Below are 23,244 nucleotides of genomic sequence, written 5' to 3' on the forward strand. Positions count from 1 at the left end.
AACAAGAAGACCCTTGCACTATGAGCATTTCTTTAAGATTAATTTTTGGTATGACAGTCTGTTCCCTTCAGGTCTTCCTACTATGGATGTTCGCTTTGATTTCTTAGATTTTGTAGATTCAGTACCTAGCCAGCATCCAAATTTAACAGTTCACTCATCAGTAGGGAAGCTGTCAAAATAATATACCTCCATGATATAAATCATTAAGACATTTTCAGACTAAGAAAGGCCTTGCTTCACCTCCTTCTCTCCAACACTTCCCCATTGAAACTCACTGAATGACAACTCTGCAAATGGACAGATTATGCAGGTCATTTCATCCTCACCTTTTTGCTTCTTTCTTTTATTCTATTTCCTTCATAGCCACCTTCTACTTTTCATCTTCCCTTTATCACACCCAACTTTATCGCCTGTTTTTCCCCCAAACCTGACTCCACTACAGTCCATACTTGTCTAGTGAGATCACTATACAAGAGGCCTCCATACTTGAATGATATAATGGCTATGTAGAAGCCTTCATACCTTACTTGTATAATGGACACAAAAATACCTCATTAAAAGTTGCAAGAAAAGAAGGCTTATTGTGGGTTTTATGTTTACATTCTTCTACAAGCCATTTAAATATAAGATGATTTTGAGTTTTGTTTTAAACAGATGTTATATTAGATCGATATGGAGCAGACTCACCCGACAACTTTCCCTCTCCCCAGTATTAAGGGCCAAACAGTCGAGTTTGATTTAGGCAGAAGCAATATGTTCACTGCCATGTTCAGATTGCCTTTGAAGCCCACCCATCTTCATGCCTAGTGAGTACCAAACCTCTTTTCTTGGAGCTAAGGAGGTCGGATCGTGAAGCTGATCACTCACCAACATCTAGTGCCAAGCTTAGAAATTTGTCGGTCCTCAACTACGCCTTCATAACATGGTACGTGGACATAAGTATACCTGTGTCTTTTGCCCAATAACAAATCAACCGATCGTCATGGTGAAGTTATTATCATTTCTGTTTCAAATTGGTGTAGCGTTGGACCTAATTTTCAGCCCAGAGATTGACTATCCTGACTGAAAAATCTCGTGGTTTTCCTCAGTTCCTGCAGAAAATGTCAGGCCACTAATGATTCCATCCACTTCTTTTTTCAGTTCGTCATTATTTCACTGGCCATTCTTTCAGTCGTTATTTTAACTAAAAGTGTCATTAAATAAATCAATAATGGACACATAAAACATGCAGGAAATATTGTAAGTAGTGCTGGAAATTAAAAGTGTGGTCAGATGGAAGGACAGACATGACCACCCCATTTTTTTTTATGTCCTTATATGTCTTCCCCTCCTACGACTGAAATTCTGGATAGGCAAATGTAGGCGCAAGCTAGAAAATAAAACAATGTGATTGATTATGTGCAATTTGCTCCAACAGAAGAGTGAAAGGTGGCAGGAAAGAAACTTTTATTGTGATATGTATCCAAGGAAGCCACGACTTCACCCCATCAATTGCTTTGCCACTTATTGTACAGTGAAGAAGTATTCTACATCTGATAACGTTATAAAACAAATATCCCATCTTTTAGAAGGAAATTGTTATTTTTTCATTATTTTCACAATTATCCATTGACATAAGCATATTCATTCACCCTCTTATCACGCATTCCCTATGTGTAGTGACTTCATCCTTTCACTTCCTTTCCCAGTGCTAAATTGACCCTTGAACTTACGAACACATACATCTCAAGAGAAAAGATAGCTTGGAGGTCACAAAATTCAATGCATATACTTCATATATCTGCACATAATAAGAGATGCTTAGATGTTGCCAAACTCATATCTGTCCACGTGGTCTTGATTTAGTTCTGTACCTAACGGTACCACTAGTACGATTCACTAGCAACTGTGGTACAACTGTGAAGAATAATTCTCACAGTCAATATTCAGACAGTAGGATCTGTGATTCTTTCAGACCACATTTAGAAACATTTTTCCATTTTATGCAGATTATAGAAGAAAATTCAACTAGTTCACAGTACTAGTAGAATTTAAATTAATTAGTGTTATTAAATGGACCAGCAGAGAGCCGTAATTGTATTTAAAGTGTTCCACAAAGGATTAAAAATCCTATTTGCCGAATTTCATGCATCAGAAATATTTTCTGGCAGATTCTACAAAGGCAGGTACAGGTTAAATAATAATTAATCTGCAATTCTACTCTTTTTATAGACTCTCTACACTCATGGCAGCATTTAAATTGGTATCTGTCATTCGTTCTTCTCAGATCGTAAATTTGTACGAAACTGATGTTGAATTTGCCGCTTGCCCATAAAATTGGTTTTGTGTCTAAAGACGTGCGTGTCAGGATTCATCTGTGTTACGTATCAGCAGAGAAAATCGTAGAATCACATTAAAAGCATGGAGACTGAGCTGATATTACCATTTATGTAGTACAAATAACAGCATGCTTCTATAGTTAGGTGTATTGTTTTGGCACATTTTGTGATGCTGAATGTGTTACAAAATTCACTGACGGCCTTCTATTGTTTCAGTTTTAACATTGTGTGTGTGCTGTATAGCCCATTAGACACTTTTAATAATTTGAATTATTTTTATAGTATTTGACACTGGTAGAATTAACTGTAGGCGAGATACTCTGTTTCGAATTTGTCCGTATATCGTCAGTGCTGAATGTGTTCCCACTTCAGAAATATATTTATTTCGAAAATAGTAGAGACAAAATGACTCCAGTTCCGAGCAATCTGAGCTGAATAGGCGACAACAGCTTGTCCACTAGAGATATAGCCACTAGCAAATGACATAATCAACTGACGTTAAAATACGTACCTGTGATCGCATTGTTATTGGTATGTCAGGCAGCTCAGCATTTATTATTAATTTATTTAGAATTTATCTGTGGGTATTATTTATATTATTATAGTATTTTGCAGAATGTTCTTTCATGTAAACTATACACAGGGGATTCATCTCTGGAGTGTTGATTAAAATTTGGTGCACCGAACGTCGTGGTCGAGTGGTTAACACTCCTGCTTCATATTCGGGACTGGGGTTTCCTCAGTCCCTCCAGGCAATTGCTATGTTATAATACTATGTTAGGCCGTGATCGCTTCCTTCACAACCTTTCCAATTCAGTCTTTATTACCATCGTCGTTCGATGCGAAGTCTGAGTTACTGAAAAAGCGTAGTTAAATAAACTAAAATAATAAAAATGACGAAGGCTGTTTGACCCTCTTGTTATGTGGAATGTTTCACTCTTAATATCTGTCAATCATATACAGGTAACCTGTCAGTTAAGCTAGGATATTTTAGCTGATATTTGTTTTGTCACAGATGAATTCTATTGTATAGAATTCCAAACTCTCGTGTTAATATAAATGTTTGGCCATTTATTGCAAAAGGCTAATTTTGACAAAAACTAGTGTTGCCCCAGACAAACTGTGCTTGTTATGTGAGTATGAGAAATGTGTGATGGTGTAGCCCCTTTGCGTATGTGTGTATGAACTTCATTTTTATATTCAAGAATAGAGTAAGTTGGCGTGCTGAAATTGGGAATGTTTTGGAGGTTATGTAATGTACACACTGTAAGAATTATGTAGTGCTAAATTATTCACAGTTAAAGTCTGCAATGTGCAGGCCTTTCAACTTTTAAAATCGATGTCACGGAAACAAAATTAAAAGATAGTGGGCACAACTCTTACCGTGGGAATCCTGGTGTTATTACGGCTACTGCTATTGGAGAATGTACAATAAGAAAAGAAACATTCTTCTCACAAATTTCTGTATAGCCTTAAATTTAATTTCCTTTATCTTTATAATTTGTGCACCATACAAAAATCACAAAGTTTTATGTTCTTTCTATATCACTAAGTTTTATTTTTGGCGTGGGATTTTTTCAGTTTGTTCTGAGGTTAGTTGGGAATTCTGTAGGAGTTTTATTTAATAATGGACATAATTTTATATATTGAAGTATTATGTCTTTGAAGATTCCTGTCTTCTGGGTTGTTGCGCCGTGTAGTCTGGTTGATGTTAGCCAACGTTTCAGAGGTCATACTACCTCCGTCATCAGGAATCTTCATACTCACCACTGTGAAAACCTCAAATCTTACATATTATGTCTGTATTTTACAGTGAAGTTTAATAAAAATTGGAATGTGCTGTAGTTAATGCATTTATATACAGTGTGTACATCCAGATTGGAGTGCTACTTACCACTCTTGTTTTATAATATTCCAGGAGGTTCAGAGCCTACAGAATTTTAATGACAATAACTGGTAGTAATTCAGACACTGTTTCACACTCTGTCTCTTATGCACTCTGTTTATCTTTGTTCATGGAAAATAAATTTTCTTTTCAATAATGGATTCTGTTACTGTAACCAAAATATGTGTATTTGTTTAAAAAGTACTTTATTTAGAGTCTCTTGGACATGTAACAATTGTTCTTGAAAAGAACTAAAATGAATATAGAATTTTCTTATGAAATAGATTGACCAGTGCAAGAACCATTCAGGGTTTTGCTTTGGTCTGTGCTGTGGAATTGTGTCTTAAGTTTGGAGTAGATGGTTATCTGAATTAGTGTGATTACTTTTGGATACATGGATAACTTGGATTTCCAGGTGTTAGGTTACCTACTTTAAGATGATTAAATATATAAGAATCTTTGATTTTTTTTTTGTAGATTTCATCCATTCTTTTTAAATAGGCCATTGAAAATTACAAATGGATGCTAAAGAAATAAAACTGTCACTTAAAGATGCACGAGATGCTATAAAAGACAAAGATTTCAAAACTGCTCTACAGCAATGTAAGGTGAGTAATTTCTCATGCTAAATACACATACCAACCACTCAAGAACTAGACGACTGCTTGGAAGACAGTTATTGTTATGAGTAAAACTAGATAAAGAGGAAGCTGTATCATTTTATGTGCATGACATTTATGTTCAAACATATTTGTCTGTTTGGTGATTGTATGTTTGACCAACTATATATAGTAATTATAGGATAAAGATTCTTCTTTGGGGTTCCATTTTGGTGTTGGGTGTGCCTCTCTGTTCATCTGCCAGTCCCCTCATTAAATTGTGGGTATTAATGTTATGGGCATTAATTGATGTGATACCATGATAATTCTTTTGTTATTTGTGCAACCCATCATGACTGAAACATGTACTGAACCATCTAAGATCAACCAGCACTACCAGTGTTCCTAAGTTTATTATAATATTGTTGTTTTTCACTGACTTTTGGCTGTAGAAGCCTTCTAGTATGTTTCCCTTTTAGATATAATAGAATAGAATTTATTTACATTCCATAGATCCTTCATAGGCCTAAGACAAGGATATAGAACAGGTCATAGCACAAATATAGTACTTGTTTTTAATACAAATATAAATACATAGTTATAACAGGTATTTACAGATTTTTGGAACCACAGTATCACAGCAAAATAATTATGATGAGAAACCATCACCATTATTACTTACATGTATTTATAATAGTTGAGACTTTTTAGGTGATGTAAATTCTTCTACTGAGTAAAGGAGTGAGATAAGAGATACTCTTTTAATACTGGCTTAAACATTTTTATATTGTGATTTAAACTTTTGATAGTAGGTGGAAGATTATTGAATAACTTAATTCCAATATAATAAACTCCTTTTTGATATTTACTGAGGTTATAATTTGTTACACGAAGGTGTTATCTGTATCCTGGTCTTGTATTGTGAATATCTGAATTTGTTTGAAATGTTTCCATGTTATCCACTTCAAATGATAATAGTGAAAGCAAGAATTCACTGGGTAGTAGAAGAATATTAAACTTCTTAAATAATTCCCTACAAGAGGATCTCCTTTTAGTTCCTGCCATTATTCTAATGATCCTCTTTTGAATGTAAAATAAGTTTTTGCTGCCCATTGAATTTCCCCAGAAAATTATTCCATATGACAGGATGGAATGGAAGTAATCAAAATAAACTAATTTTAAAGTTTCTGTTTTCGTGAGTGCTGAAACTGTCCTCATAGTAAAACATGCTGAGCTTAGTTTAGGGATAATATATTGAATATGTTTTTTTCCAGTTTAATTTGTTGTAAATTTGTAGGCCAAGAAATTTAGTTGTTTCTATTTCCTTGATTATTTTATCATGATAACCTATAATTTGGTTTAGTTCAAAATTTCATTAAATGTGTTTTGTCAAAATTTAATGTGAGTTTATTGGCTTTAATCCATTTATTCAATCTAGCAAAGACATCATTTATGCAATTTTGAAAACAGTCAATTTCTGGATGTGAAATAATAGTATTAGTATCATCAGCAAAGTGTATAGGTTAAGAATGAGAGTTAATGGTTGGGGGCAGATCACTGATATATACAAGAAAAAGCAGAAGACCAAGTATTGAACCTTGAGGCACTCCATGTTTTACAACGTCCCATTTTGAGTAGGTGTTATTATTTGAATCTGATGATTTTATTTCTACTTGTTGCTTTCTGTCATTAAGGTATAATTTAAACCACTGACCAGCTATATTTGAGAATTCCATAAAAATTTAGTTTTAATAGTAATCATTCATGATTTACACAATTGAATGCTTTAGCAAGATCACAAGATTTCCCACCAACATGCACTTTATTATTTAGTGTACTTAAGGTTTCATCTGTACAACTGAACAGGGTTTTATGATTTGAGAGATTTTTTCTAAATCCAAATTGTTTACCTGCAAAGACGTTCAAGTTTAAGAAATCACTTATTCTCTTATACATATTTTTTTCAAATAATTTAGAGAATGTTGTTAGTAATGAAATTGGTCTGTAATTAGACATGCAAGATTTTTCACCTTTTTTATATGAATCCCTAAATGCAGAAAGGGCATAACTCCAACATTAAACATTTCTCAGGAAACAAAAAACTGTCTGTGATCAATGCAACTCAAGATAAAGACTTGAACTTTGGAATAGAGTTAGTTGTAGTCAATTTACACCTTTTTGCCAAATTTCAGATTTTTTGATCCCATAGTTTAAGCTCCACGTGGGTCAGTATTTGTTGGAGTTATGCCCTTTCTGCAATTAACTGTTTTAACAGGGTAAATGGGCGAAACACAAAGGAAAACTCGCTGATTCATCATTGTAATTTATTTTTTTAAATAGAATACTTCAAAACATAGAAATACAAATTGTAGAAGAAATGAAATTTTTGTATTGATTTTTCTTTAATTAAATTAATTTTGTAAGTAATAATAATTTCAATATTAATCATTATCTTTTGTTTTCTTACAGATGGGCCAAGACACAGTTTCATTCCAAAAATCAGATATCTTTCCCTCTTGTGGAATGTAAATGATAGTTTTTTAATATCTTCTAGTTTAGTTTTCGATTGGAATTCGCCCTTTTCGAGCTGAATATTGTTGCAGGTTCAGAGGTTTTTTTTATTATTCCTTAATTTGAAGTGGTAATACCCCCAATAAACTCTTTAGTCAAAATTATTGCAGGGTCCCTACTCTCAAATTCTGCATAGTGATATTTCGGCAATGAAAAGAATTCTTTTACCATAACTTGGTTAGTGCGAGAGATAGAGGAGCTTTTATTGCTTGTTTCATTAACTGTTGAAGCAGTTTTTTTTGTGTGTGTGTGTAAAGTTTGGCCACCATCCTTTGAAATTTATCACTTCTGCGGACTGAGTAATACATTTTACTTTGAATTTTTCGGGTTTATTGCAGCAGGTTTCTATAATATTGACATATTCGTCAATGGTGTGGAGTCTCTCAATCTTCCTCAATTTGCGTTTAATTATGCCAAAATCTCTATCGCATGGGAGAAAACTGTGCCCACATATAGGGTAGAACAATTTAATAGTTTTGAATTTTCTTGGTCAAAAGAGCCATGAGGAATCTGAATATAGTATTATTTTTATTTTGGCCTGCACAGTTGTCACAATAGAGATGCAGTTCTACGTCTTCTCTAATTAAAACCAACTCTAATGAACTGCCTAACAACAAAATGTAGAAGAAAATATGCATTGACTGTTATCTAATAGAGGTTATGTTTAACAACAGCTGGTGTGTAAACAATACCTGATTAATTATAGAAAGGGTATAACTCCCCCAGATATACCGTTTCTGCAATTAACAATAAGTTTCAGAGAGTTGTTTGGCTGGTTCCTATCAGTGCAGATATACCATTTATGTACCAGGTGGTGTATTCAGGCTTCAAGCTACAAAAACAGCAAAAAAGTTTGATTAAAAAAAAATGGAGTTGTACACTTTCTGCATTTAGGGATTCATATAGAGGTTTAACTTTTGAATATTTGAGTCGTTCTGGGAAAGCTCCTACTGCCATTGATTGATTGCACAGATAACTTAGAGGAGCATTGATCACATGCTTATGTTTCATTAGTTTCAAACTTTTATTGTATGAGATCTGATCATGCCTCATAAGTTTTTCACACATTTTCAGGCTGTTCTGAAAAGTGACAGAAATAATTATACTGCATTAGTACTGTTTGGTGTGGCACTACAAAACTCAGACCAGAAAGATCAAGCTCCTAAGGCATTCAGGAAAGCTATTGAAGTTTCGCCAAAACAGATACTAGCGTGGCAAGGGTTAGCATCTTATTATGAGAAGGAAAAAACTGATCATGAAACAGATCAGAAAGAGCTTCTTCCAGTTTATCAGCAGTTGATTTCACTTGAAAGGTATGTATATAACAACACTTCAGTAGTGATGATATGTGTGGAATGGTAATACTTTGGAGTCAGTAATTTAAAATTTCAGATTTTAACTTTTCATTTGTTTATGACAAGGTGTATCATCATACACTGTTATCGTGTTTGTGGTTTGGATTAGTTATTGCATAAAGGCACAACATAGAATAATTACATTTTCACAGTAACATATATGTTTTATAAATGTGTATATAAAACAGAATTTGTGTTTAAAATATGGATATTTTGGACAGTTTATAAAACTGTCATATAAACTATTCTATACCTGAGATAAATGCTGGATAGCTCAGTCAATATAGTGACTGACTATGGACCGGACAGCTGGGGTTCAATCTCTGACGGGGGCATAGGATTTTTTCTGCATCCAGATAAACTCTGGGCCCCACCCAACCTCCTATACAAAGGGTACCGGGCGTCATTTTCCCGCGGGTAAAGCGCAGCTGGAGTGTGATGTTGACCACTCACCCCCATCTAGTGCCAAGGTTAAGAATGAGTAGGAGCTATACCTCTTCTCCCCCCAAGCACCTACACGGTGTATAGTGGACAGCTTTTTATGCCTGAGGTAATTTTAAAGTTTGTTCTTTAGAATTGAACTATGAAAAGGTAACATTGTGACTATGTTGTGCACTCAGTTATATACACAAATAATGCTGTGGATCGCTGCAGTATTACAGCATTTCACTAGGCGTGGTGTATGGCCAATGATCACATTCATTGTGTGGAAGGTAGAGTACATAACATCACCGATTGACCATAGTGGGTCATTACAGCAAAGCCGTCATCATTTTTCTTTATTTTCACATAAGTGCTTAACTGTTTCTGTTACACATGGCCAGTTTAACCACTAACAAACCAGGCAGTTGCGTAGGGCAGCAAATTTGGGGGGGGGGGGATACTAAATCAATGAAAGAAGAAACATAAAATATAATATAATAAGTGTCTAAAAATATAACAAGAAAAACAGAAGGAACGAATAAGTACGTTTTCATGTTTATTGCTTTGTAATATACCACAAAAAATGGTTGATGTGTGTGTAGACTGAAGTCTACAAAGTGACCAGTCAGCACATTTCCTGACAAGACAGATTGGGTTCCTTTGGTCGTCATTGTCTGTTGCAACACAGTTCTTGTGCTAATAGGTTCTGTTTCACTTTGTATCAAATATTTGATTTATTTATACTAGTTTCCTTTAGAGGTTACATCTACAAACATTAATGGGTACATAACTTTTATTATTTGTAATTGAAAAGGAAGTTTTTTGTTACAAAGAATTGAAATCATGTGCATTATTATGTGATCAGTAGCTACATTATAACATTTTAAGATAAATGTGCACTGTAGAAATTTAAGGAAAAGTCTTGTCACATATCTTCAAGGCCTGAGCAATGTGAAATCATCTTTCATTTGATGTGGCATCTGGCAAATAAAAAATTCTGGGGCACAAGTTTTTCCAAGTTTGTGAAAACTTACTTTGTGCCTTAGTGTTTCAAGGACATGTTAGGCTATTCATGTTGTCAGTAGAACATAGAATAGCACAAAATATTGACCTGGAGGAACTTGTTTCAACATTTTCTAAACTGAGAGCTTTGGAAATAAATTCTGATATGTGTATCTTATGGTTTATATTTTGTGTAAAGTGTAGAATAATGACATTATGCATTCAGTATCACATTTTTCTCCTTTATTATGGAAACTGAATTGGAAATTATAAATGCAGAATTTTTATTCATACTAATGCACAATATTAATTTTCGGAAGTTAATTGGGTGGGGGAGTCCCGTGCCGTAGCTGCGCGGCCTGAGGCATCATGCTTCAGCGATACAGAATGCGCACTGGTTTGAGTCTCGGGGGGAGAAGAAATTTTCTCATGAGCTTTCGACCAATGTATGGGACTGGTGCCAACCCAGCATCGTGAGGAAATTGGGGAGCTACAATGAGTAGCGTAATCCGGTCAGGAAAGCTAGCAATGGCTGGGGGTTCATCGTGCTGACCACACGTCACCCTATATCTGGTTGGATGATCGTTTACCTCTGCTTAGGCATGTGAACATGAGGCCAGCAGCCAGCTAGTTGGCTTTGGCTCTCTGGAGCTGTTACGCCACGGATTTAATTTTTTTTAATTGGGTGGGGGAAGACAGGAGGTTTACTAAGGACACCAGATAACCTTGTGCCAGCACATATCACATTCCATATCACTGTGTCCTTAATTTTGCAAAATTTCTAGCAGGTAAGGTGTATTGTTATGGGATCTGATTTTGTAGCTTTCATATATGACATTTGTTTTTTATAGTGATGAAGCAAAAGTTGAAGAAATATGCAACAAATTGGTCCTGTTGGCATTGAAATTGCCCTGTGTTGAACAGTGTGTTGAAATTTTAATGGCAGAAGGGAAACACTATTCTCCAGAAAAGCAGAAAATGATACGGAGAACGTTGGCTTCTATATTAATGCAGGAGAAGGACCTTTCATCAAAGTTGGCAGCAGTGGTGAGCAGCATATTAATTCATAACATGAGTATTATGCATGGCTGTCATCTGAGTGAAACAGTTCTGTAGTTTCTAGTATACACACTGGTTTTCTGCATGTAGTCTGTCTTGTGTATTACTGAATGTTTAATTTTGCACATTGCCATATATATATATGAGTGTTTGCAGTGATGTATTATACAAATGTGAAACTGGTATCTTATCCCAAGGGAAAGGACTGTGAGAGGATAATATTTGGACACAGGAGAGAGGAAGTAACATGATACATTAAAATCAAGGAGAATAAAATGCTCTGAAATTGGACATGCATGGGGGAGACATAGGTGCCTGTGAACTTTAACGGTGCGTGGGAGTAACATCCATGCATCATTGAAGTTCACAGGCACAGACAACTCAACCTCGGCTCACCGTAGACCAACAACAGCAATCAGGCCTGCCGACAGAAAAGCCAAGTACTAAATTTAATACACCAACTCCTGTGCAATTAACATCCATTGAGGTGTTACATAATTATGGTTTTTTAAAGTACATACCTTTTATGCTTTGTAGAAAACCACAGTCTTTTGAATTGTATAATATGAATTAATTTGTTTTGCCACTGATGATGACCTCTTGAGGTCAAAACACGTTTGGCATTAGTGTCCTTTCAAGTGTAAACAGTTGTTTGTATGCATGATTTTATATTCCAATACACTGCACGGTATGCAAGGTTTTAAGATTAGTGTACACATGATTCTCATACATTTGAATTGAACTTCTGTCTGCTGTCAGTGCAAGTTTTCAATGACATTCTTAGTTTGCTTGTTATAACTGAAGATTTTGATGAATATGGTACTTTTCTTTCAGCTAGAAACATGTCTGGGAATTATTGTCAAGGAATCATCATCAGAAAACATTGAAGAATATTATAAAAAATATCTCAGGTTGTTATATAAAAACAAAAAAATCACATTATTGTTAGAGGAAGCAAGACACATGCATTTGTTATACCCAGACTCTGAGTTTCCTTTGGAATGGATTTGTAAAGTTTACAGTGAACAGACAGCACAAGGCGCGGAAGAGTCAAACATGATTGAGAACAACATTGAAGAGTATTACAAAAAGCTGGAGGCTCTTAACTCTAAATCAAGCATGGCACTGCTTGCAAAAGGAGCTGAATTGTTCAAAAATAAAAATTTTATAGAAGCATGTGACGCCTTAACACAAGGTAGGGTTAAGAATTTTACATTGAACACTATTGAGATACTTTGTTGGTCTGCATTCCCATATCCTTTAACTGTAAGCTTTCTTGCTATCGTAAGTGTGCTGGGTAAGAAAGTGAGAGATATGGTGCAATTTACTTGCATGTTATAATGATAATTTGTTCAAAGAAAGTCATAAACTTGAGTACTAAAGTAATTTTTCAGGTAATTAAACACCAGATAAGACTAAACTTGTAAGACTTGAGGTTCTCACAGCGGTGAGTATGAAGATTTCCGTCTTCTGGGTTGTTGCGCTGTGTAGTCTGGTCGATGTTAACCAACGTTTCAGAGGTCATACTGCCTCCGTCATCAGGGCGATCATCAGGGTCATCGCCCTGATGACAGAGGCAGTATGACCTCTGAAACGTTGGTTAACATCGACCAGACTACACAGCGCAACAACCCAGAAGACGGAAATCTTCAAGACTAACTTTATTAGTATGAAATATCCTCTTTCCCTTATGGTCTTATCAAAATGGAATTAACATTATTTCCCTTAATTTATTGATCACAAATCCAAATTAGTAATAAAATTTTGGAACATATTTATATTTTTATTCTTAATCGCAATGCACTATTTCTTGTTCTCATCTTATTTCATCTGCTTGTTTGCCAGCTTCAAAGTCACTAGCAATTTTCAGTTTCACTTGAAACATGGGACTACTTTTGACTGCTTAGCTTTCTTGTGTGACTTCACAGACATTGGTACTGAGCAAAATGGGAGGAGGCCGAGGCTCGGCTTCAGGCTGTTGCGCCATAGGGTCAGTCATTCAGTCAAGTCTCCAAAGTGGTCACTTCCCTTCAGGTTTTCAAACTAAAATCTCATTCATGCTACATACATTTCCCAGCTCATCCACAGTTTTCTTTATGTGGGTCAAAATTGGTGTAATGTTTGCAAAATTTCTTATTGGAAAGATTTTCACATTTTTGTTTTACCTGCTTGACTACAGCAGCACTGTAGCGTTTATATTTTATTTTGTTTTCTACTTAAACATGAAAGGATAATTGGATATCGTTATTTTTACACAGTAAACAAAGTTATGAGCATAGAATGGATGTCCTTAAACCACAGAAATGTAAATGTATGTGCATTCCAGCCAAAGTGGAGTTAAATAACATTTTGGCTATGTGCATTTACTATGTGGCCCAGTTTCATTATGTGTGAATATTAATGGCAATGATAATTTTTCTTGTATTGGACTGCAATTTCTGAACTCAGACGTGTGTAATATTGCCATGTGTTAAGACTACCATTAACTTTTCTTAGGCCATAATCATTTATGGAACCAAAAAATTAGCAGTCCCTGAATTTATGTAATAACTAATTGGAGGAATATTATGTATATAATAATCGATGATTACATGTTCCCTTTTATTTTTGATCTTAAAATATTATTTTTTTGTTTGTTGCAGTTATTCGTGTATTTCCTCAGTCAAGTTATGTTTGGATCTTGCTTTGCCAGTGTTATCTGCACACCCATTGTTACAGTGATGCAGAACACTGTGCAAAAGAAGCATTGAAAACAATTATGAAGCAAGCTATAGATGAGAACTCTTTACTTACCATATTAGTGAAGTCATTGTCATTACAAAATGAAGAAGAAAAGTTGACAGAAGCAGTCGACAAATGTAGTAAGGTGAGGCAGTTTCTATAACATAAATTCCTTATGTACCTCCATTTCTTTCCATTATTTATCCTTGAATCTTGCTGTGTGTGTGTGTGGGGGGGGGGGGGCGTTTAATGTATAAAGTGACTAAGGTACATTGCTGTTTATCATTATGCAACTACAGGATGTACCATTTGAAATGCAATGTACCTGTAGTCATATATTACAGTACAAAAATGAAATCAGAGGCAGAACCTTCCCTGTGATGCTGAAGTTAAGGTCACTCTGGTCACTAGTCTGTTGCTCACTCTAGTTGTGCCAAAGCTGCGTGGGTGTGCACACAGTGTATTGACAGTCAGAATGTGTGTTCATTCTTACACATTCCTTTATATCAAGAAGCATTTACCAATATGTATCCTGACATGGAAGTATCGGGTAAGATAACAATACACCAACTTGTAATGTTTGTGTTTGATAAGTGTTCATTGAGCAGTAAAACAGCTGAAATAACAGGTGGGTGGATTTCAAGCATTGCATCAACTGCTGCAATAGGACATGGATGTAGGAATTCACTATTATCATTGATTTAGTCTTTTTTATGCATTAAGGAATTCATGTGTAGTAAGAGTTTATTATAGTTGTATACAAAATGTAAATTAAAATATGTAAAAGTACAAACAAAAATGTATGGCACTTCTGTTAGCATCTTGCCAGTGCTAGATTGTTATAATTGATACATAATTTTACCATTTTAAGTCCCATTGGAGGAACTTTTTTAGTCATTTTTGAATATATGTTTATAATAAATAAGCATTCCCATTATTCCAGGACAGTTTATTAAAAGAAAATCTGTTTAAAGAATGAATACTTTCTCTAGTCACTAAATTAAATTACAAAGATGACTGTCTTCTGGGATGTTGTGCCATGTCTAGTAGAAGTTTATTAACGTTTCAGAGGTGCTTAACACATGACATAATATGTAGATCTCATTAAGTTGTAACTTTCATTTTAATAATATTTCTTCATGATTCATTTGTAATAAAATTAACAAAAAGCCATTTATGCCTCTAAAGGCAAAGTTAACAGCTGTTATGAAAATTCTAGGACTAAATGTTAGGTGGAAGTGGTTGATCAACTGTAGCAGCATTTATCCCACTGGAATTAGTGTAATGCGTTCACAGCTAACTCTGTCAATAGTGAAATTTGTATGTGCAGTGTAGTGTCTTTACTGTTGGTATTTGCAGTAGCTTAGTATCTGCTGTAATTGGATGGTGAGGTAAGCAGAATCACAAAGATTGATTTAGAAATGATTTGTTCTTCAAATTGGTTGAAAGTATATGCCCTACAGATTGGAGTTTATATTCTTTTATTCAGTCATTCAAGGGCAGTGCTTGGTGGTATATCCTATCTTCTGACCACGGAGTGCCAAGGGCAAACCTTGGAAAGTCTGCCCTGTTGACTGGTGATGTGAGCTGTACAGAGCTTAGCACATGTGCTTGCATGCAACTTTACATATCAGTACTTTAATTCAGGTTATGACCATGTCTCATACTTCTGAGCACATCATTGCTGAAGATGGCTGTCTGCTGGGTAGTTGTACCACGTAGTTTGGGGGAAGTTTAATGTAATTTCAGAGGTGCTTGCTGTATTCATTATCGAGTCCTGAGACCACATGATGTAACGACCTAAAAGACAGCTGTCTTTATACGTGTCACCATGAGAACCTCAAATCTCACATCATTGCTGTTTGTCATTCAGCATTATATAACATGTAGGTGACGCAGTGGTAAATAAACAATTAAACAGTAAGTGACTGCATTCTCTATTGCCTCCCTAAGCCCTGTATCAAGTGTAAGTTGTAAAAGTGTAACCTCAAGCATGTGAATCGTTATATTTGTGTTGTATATACATACATCATACATACATCTTTATTACATTCCATGGATCCATAAGTTAGTCAGATGACAATAGGATGTAGAATAAGTCATAATAATACAATACATGTTATACAAATACAAGTCATATAAATGTCACAAAAATACAAACAAAGGATAAATTACGACTTACTTGTAGACATTAGGAATTCATCGACAGAGTAAAAGGAGTGTGTAATTAAGTATCTTTTCAATGCTGTTTTAAATTGTGCCTTTTTATTTACAAGACTTGAGAGATTTGATGGTAGACTGTTGAAAATTTTGATCCCTGCATAATATGCACTCTTCTGAAAGCAAGAGAGGTTGGCAACTGGTCTATGAAGCTGATTTTTATTCCTTGTGTTGACATGGTGTATAGCAGAATTAGTTTGAAAGAGTTCTTGGTTATTTACAATAAAATTCATTAATGAGAATATGTATTCACATGGAAGAGGTAAGATTTCTAATCTCTTAAATAGACTTCTACATGAATTCCTAGGTTTCACACCAGCCAATAATCTAACAATTTTCTTTTGTAAAGTGAATATCTTTTTGATGTTTGATGAATTTCCCCCAAAAATTATTCCATATTTCATTAAAGAGTGAAAATAGGCAAAATATACTGATCTGAGTGTGTCAGTGTTGCTGACATGCAACAGAGATCTAACTGCGTAACATGCGCCACTTAACTTAGGTATCAGTTTATCAATATGATTAGTCAAATTTAGGTGATTATCAATTTGCAAACCCAAGAATTTTGTGTTTATTGACTCTTGTATATACTTCCCATTATAACCAATACTTAAAGCACATTGTGGTGAGTTATTTGTTATAAATTTTATTATATTCGTTTTATCTAGATTTAGGGCCAGCTTGTTAGCAGTAAACCATTTACTCATATGAGACAGATGTTGAACAGAAATCATCAAAATTTTTATTTGAAATTATGACACTTATGTCATCAGCAAATATTATGGGTTCTGTTAAAGTATTTATTGTTTTTATTGTTGGAGGAAGGTCATTTATGTATATTATAAAAAGCAAGGACCCTAAAATTGACCCTTGGGGAACTCCATGTTTTATTGTTCCCCAGTTTGAGAAAAAATTTGTTTGTTTTTAGGTGCTTTTACTTCGACCTTTTGCTTTCTATCTGTTAAATAGGATCTGAACCATTGCGCTACTATTCCTTGAATGCCATAAAAATGCAATTTATCCAACAAAATTTCATGATTTACACAGTCAAAAGCTTTTGCTAAATCACAGAAAATTCCTCCAACATGCATTTTTTGGATGTCTGAAAGCTTTTCAGGTAAGAAGTAAGTAAACTCTATAAAGAATTGATGCCTTTTTACAGATCTTGCTCAAAGACCCAGGTAACCTTGGTATAATGGAAAGCCTGACCAGAGCACACATTATGCTTGGAAATGAGAATGAAGCTAAGAAGTGCCTGCAGGCAGTTCAGAGTGAAGGAAGGTCAACAGTGGCTGTAGCATTACTATCTTCCCTTAGCTTAAAAAGGCAGAATAAACTGAAAGAGGCTGTGGAACAGCTTGACGCTGCAGTTTTGCAAGAACCTAGTTCTGCTGAGCTGTGGTTGGAGCTTGGTAAACTGCACTGGGAAGAAGAAAGATACAATCTAAGTTTGGCAGCATTGTTGAAGGTAGCTGGATACTGAAACAGTTTAGAAACACTATTAATTTAACTAAAAGATTACATCATAATCAACACTTAGATTGTGGCTGCTATGATAATAGTGTGCAAGATATTAGAGTAAAAGAGTGGTCACATTATACAGGACTTGAATTTTTGTGTTCATGCATTTTGAATGTAATATTACTGCTCCATTATAACAAATGTCATTCTTGTAGGTTTTGCAGTTCATTTACTTACCACTAGATACAAATATCACACAGAATAGGTGCAAAATTTGTAATAGTTAAAGGATCATTGTTTTGTGATCTGATGCATCCTAACAGCTATTTATAATGTAGTTTAAAATATTTCACACAATGACAATTTATAAAAAATGACACGTTTTATGTGTACATCACATCTTTCTAAGTTGCTTATTGTAATCAAAAGTATAATGTGCATAATGATATAAATAACTTTTTGATCTTTTTTCTTTTGTACAATATCTGTGTGTCTAAAATTTACACACAAGTATAGTCAAAGATACCTCACATTGGAATCTGTTTTCTTTATTTTCTGTCTCTCTTCAGAGGTCTTTTTTGGCCTGCAAAAATAGTGATTATCAGCCAGCACACTTTGTTTTGATTAGTACCCTTGGATTTGGTCATATGTTAACTTTAAGTGCAGAGAAGTCAGTGACATCTTTATCCTACAGATTTCTATCATTGGCTTAGATTATGTAAACAGATACAAATATCAATTTACTTAGTACTTGAATTCTCGAAAATGTATTAATACAAAAATGTATGAAGACTTTTTCCCCCTCCCATGGCCATGTTGTTAAAATTGGGGATTTACAGGCCTGAATAGAAAGTTTCATTTGTAGACATTATCTTCTAATGATTTAAAAGTGAAAGTAATTAACATATAAACATGACATTCAATAATATGTTTATATAACTGTATATGTTCTGTTTGTAAAGCTTCAATTCACTGTCACTTCAAGTGTAGGAGTGCTCAAAATGTTGATACTAAATCACACAAAATGTATATTTTCTGTAGGGAGAGGCACATTTATCACTGGGTAATGTTTGTGTTAAGCCTGAGATTGTAGTGAATGGAATTTATGCACTGATGCACTAACACTTTGCAACCCCAACTCCATATCATTTTATCTTCTTGCATTTTGCAGTGATGCTTATTAATTAAAAGACACCCTTCTATGTGTTATTTCATGACTACAAACAATGCATCTTGTTTTGGAATCAACTGATTATTCAAAATTGCTATGCAGTTACCCCATTAATTTGAACTCAGTTTAACTTTTAGAAATGAAATCTACCCCTCTTTTCGAATGAAACTCATATTTTTCATACTGTAAGAGGTTTTCTTTTATATATATACCCAATGTGGAACAAAAATAAAGATTAATAAGTTTGATAATATTATTGGATCAGATAACTTTCCTCAGTTTGTTATGGTTTTTTAAACTATGTTCTCTAATGCAGAACAAAGAAGTAAGCTCATAAATATAGTTTGTGATGTTTTCATTCTACAAGGAAAGTTGTGGTACTAATGAATATGTGAAGTTATGTGAAATTTGTCAGATATAAAATGGATTAGGAGTGTCCTGCATGATGGGTTCCGATTTTCAGACCTGTAGATCAATAGTGACTTTTGTTTTTATGTAATATGCTATGTGTTCTTGTTCATTGCAGGCAACAAAACTGGACCCTCATTGCTATTCTTGTTATGTATATCTGGGTCATTACTACAGTCTTAGCGCTAAAGATTTGGATAAGGCACGGCGTTGCTACCAGAAGGCTTTTCGTCTTAATCCACATTGCAGAGAAGCTGGAGCGGCACTCAGTGACATATACAGGCTCCAGAAGAATCCAGTAAGTACAATACTTAGTTGTCCCTCTTCATATTTTATGTAATATTGCAATCAGCAGTTTTGTGTCCTACATTTTGAGTATTTTGGCATTTATACCTCAAATAACTTTAAAATCAGCTGATTCATTTTTATGAAGTTTGGTGTGAACGTCATATCATTATGGACTTCATCATATTAATGCCTTTTTGTATTTGCATGATCATGTAATGAATATGGCTGATCATGTATATTTGTCTATCCATCTGCATGATTCAATTTGAGAACTGGACCGATTTGGATGAAATTTGGTATGGGGATCATGCCATTGGAATTTATCCTAAAATCATTCTTTTAAGTTTTCTACAATTAGTAATACCAATATGGTGGATTAATAAACTTGTGGGGTGGGATTTACACTACCACTACTTTCAGTAGGGCCATACGACGATGTAGGGTTACAGGTTTTTGAAAAATGTAAACCATAATTATAGTATTTTGCATAGTGAAAAACAACAACATGGTGGCCCTATGAAAGAGAAAAGATTGTTTTGACTTGATCAGGATTTTATCCCATGATTTAAAGTGTATGAGCCCATATACTATCATAGGGTTAACATCTTGTTACATGTCTGTATTGATTTACAGTACTTACGGAAGACATTAAGACCACATTATTTGTATAGTTTGGAAACTAAAGTTGTGTAAGTAAGATAAGTGACAAAATTTTATTAGTAATTTAGGTGAACACACTAACACTGGACCAGGTTTTTCTCTGAATACTTTGGATTTTCTCTGTCAGATATCATTTCACTGGTGCTGCAGTGCTGCATGGTGTGTGTGATAGATAGGCTCATCACAGCCTTGGTCTTCATCAGAGCTTCACGTCTGACTTTGTGCTGGCTTGACTTATTACAGTAGAGAAGTTAACTGTTACTCTGTTGGCCACTTATAACTTTGCAACAGTCGGTGGTGCTTGCAGTGTCAAGATCTCTTCCGACTGGTAAAACTGGCATGCCATATTACCAACAGATTTAAAACTCTTGGAAGGCGTTAGGGGACAGCTTTAATTTTTGCAGTATATGCAAATCGTCTCTCCTGCTTCTCTACTGTAAAGCAAGTGACAGTATTGTTAGGGTGCTGAGTTGCCAGATTATTCTCACTTTAGACCTTATGGATGTCTTACTGTGCACTTAAGAATTCTTATACTCATTTTTAACAATACTATTTATTTTCTCACTATGAACAATCTTGTTCAATATATGATTAAACTGTATTTTCTATCGGTGAATCAGTCATGTTATTTAGACAGCAGTGCAACTGCAAAGTGATAGCCAGCACAAGATAGAACGTGGCTTAGAAGAAGGGAAGAGAGAGACTTCTCCCAAAAGCAGGGATATAATTGGAACCTGCAATCGAAGAGCCATTGGCTGTGTGGTAGTAAGTCACAAGTTCTGTGCTTTGCTAGGTACCCCACCTAAACATTGTGTCTGTGCATAGATTAGCTTCTTGTTTGTATTAACCATAACATTGTTGCTTACAGGAAGCCAATATCCAGCTCTTGACCTATGTCACCCAGACTAGTGGATTTGCTAAAGCAAAGTGGGCTTGGCTGCGTCTTGGACTTCACCACACAGAACAGGGCAACCATCAGGAAGCAATCAGTAGTTTTCTGTCTGCTATCAGGGCTGATCCAACTGACAGGTAGAAATTAACGTACACTGTAAAGTTTAAAGTTCTCACTTTTAATCAGGTGTGCACCAAATATCCAAATTCTCTTCAAGAATACAGTTTTATATGTTGATGAAGAATCTCCTGCTTTGTATGTGGAAGGTCCCAAGTGCGGTTCTGAGTACAGAGATCAGCTGTTCTAATCTGAGGGTTCTCCTCTTGTCTCTAAGAAAACCTGGGATGACCCTACAATGAAGGACATCTGGTTCCTTCCAGATTCTTTATTATTTACAGTCATCTTTGCAGTCAGTGCAGTTGAGAAGGTGTTCAGTATAAAGGAAGATTTAAACACACGTACTGGTGACACAGAAAAGAGACTTTGAGTTTATATTCCTGTCTTTTCTTGGTCTGTATTCATGACTAAGTAGGATTGAATTTGAAGATGGCTGTCTTTTGGATTGTAGTACCATATAGTCTGGTAGATGTTTACCAATGTTACAGAGGTCATTGCTGCCTCCATCATTAGGGCGATCACAGCAAGGACCTGTAGAACATTGGTAAACTTCTTCCATACTACATTATGCTACAACAAAGAAGACAGCAATCTTGTATTCATGATTGTTTATGCAAATATAACAAAATGGGCGTGTTTGGTAAGGGATGTGAAAATCTTATTTTATTTGGACTGCTGTGATATTATTACATTTTCTAGACACTCATGCTTATTTATCTTTTCTGATCCAAAAGATTCTGTTGCGTTGTCTATTTCAACTATATTTTTTCATGTTTGTAACTGTTGGGCTCATTTGTTTTTTGCAGGCTTAATTCATCTTGTGTGTTAAATCACAGTTGTGTTAACACGTTTATTTATAAATGAATTTTTATTAAATACCTAATGTTTTAAGAGATTGTAAAATAGTGGTATGTCATCTTTCATACTTGGCTTCCCTTGCCCCATACCCTTGTCTGGAAAATCATGAAAGCTTCAGTTATTATTATTAATTTTTGGGTTTTATTTAATTTATATCTGGTTTTGTGTTAAACAAAGGAGAAGCTAGTGCTTTAAAACAAATTTGCGCATTATGTCTGGTTTATGGGAACTGGTTAGAAATGGTTTTATTTTTGTGATTGTTTTTCATGTATTGGTTATATATGTGGTCTGGAAGAAATGCCTAAACTGGAAATTACATTGAATTAGTTTTAATTTAATTTTTGGGGTTCTTTGTTGGTTCATAACTTTGTAGCTGAATTGAGTATAAACTTATCAGTCAACTATTCTGCACTGTTTTCATCAATGCATCCAATTGTCTAAGTAATTATACAGGTGTTACATTACTTCAGTATAGCTTCAGAATCAGCTTGCTTGATGTAATTGTGTTGTTTTCCCAAACAATTGCCGTAGTACATTTATAAAATGGTTTGTGATTATTTTAGTGAAAGACAAGATTTCAGGTTCTCATGGTGGCAAGTATGAAGATGACAGTCTTCTGGGATGTTGTGCCATGCGGTCTGGTAGATGTTTACCAGTGTTTCAGAGGTACTTGCTGCCTCCATCATTTCCCTGATGGTGGAAGCATCAGGCACCTCTGAAATGTTGATAAATATCTACAAGACTACCCAGCACAACATCCCAGAAGACAGTTATCATAATGCAAAGAAAGTTTTATGTACTTATTTTAAGACTGCTTGGTACTGAAATGGTGTTGCTGATATTTTTGAGGTGACTGAATTAAATTAGGAACATCTTTGTTAGATTTTCCTGATGCTTGATTGATCTCACTATAATGGTACATAGTTTACTTTGTCAGAATAGTAGTTATATAAAAGGATTTGTCTTCTAGTCACTGCTGGGAGAGTTTGGCTGATGCATACTATGAGCGAGGAGCTTATACAGCAGCTCTAAAATCTTACCAGCGTGTTCTAGAATTAGAACCAGATGCAGTTTATCCCGCATTCCAAATGGGCACCATCAAACAGGTAAGCACATGTGAGGACTGATCATATTCTTGTAATGTGCAGAAGAGTGATAAAGACTTGATACTAACAAAACCGTGGATTCTGTGAAATTATATTACATTATGGATTCTTTGTATTTAGTTTACGAATT

General features: G+C 34.9%; 1 protein-coding gene across 4 annotated transcripts in view; it reads left to right on the forward strand.

Moving 5' to 3' along the window:
- Positions 1 to 2,360: 2,360 nt before the first annotated feature.
- LOC110835330 (tetratricopeptide repeat protein 37) overlaps positions 2,361 to 23,244 on the forward strand; it is a 45,582-nt gene continuing 24,698 nt past the window's right edge. Inside the window, exons 1-10 of one of the 4 annotated variants that reach the window (XM_022075445.2) lie at positions 2,361 to 2,849; positions 4,681 to 4,811; positions 8,448 to 8,686; positions 11,005 to 11,200; positions 12,047 to 12,407; positions 13,855 to 14,078; positions 17,316 to 17,621; positions 19,312 to 19,491; positions 21,010 to 21,170; positions 22,979 to 23,114. In XM_022075445.2, coding sequence (XP_021931137.2) covers positions 4,722 to 4,811; positions 8,448 to 8,686; positions 11,005 to 11,200; positions 12,047 to 12,407; positions 13,855 to 14,078; positions 17,316 to 17,621; positions 19,312 to 19,491; positions 21,010 to 21,170; positions 22,979 to 23,114 — 1,893 coding nt within the window. In that variant the 5' untranslated portion in view covers positions 2,361 to 2,849; positions 4,681 to 4,721. Of the gene's footprint in view, positions 2,850 to 2,917; positions 3,282 to 3,302; positions 3,530 to 4,680; positions 4,812 to 8,447; positions 8,687 to 11,004; positions 11,201 to 12,046; positions 12,408 to 13,854; positions 14,079 to 17,315; positions 17,622 to 19,311; positions 19,492 to 21,009; positions 21,171 to 22,978; positions 23,115 to 23,244 lie in introns of those variants that run through there. The other 3 variants (XM_022075446.2, XM_022075448.2, XM_022075447.2) reach the window with 3 other exon arrangements.

This window comes from Zootermopsis nevadensis, unplaced genomic scaffold, assembly GCF_977971745.1.
Source record: "Zootermopsis nevadensis isolate Lab colony 2312 unplaced genomic scaffold, Znev_1.0 Znev_ptg000016l, whole genome shotgun sequence".
Taxonomy (NCBI): domain Eukaryota; kingdom Metazoa; phylum Arthropoda; class Insecta; order Blattodea; family Termopsidae; genus Zootermopsis; species Zootermopsis nevadensis.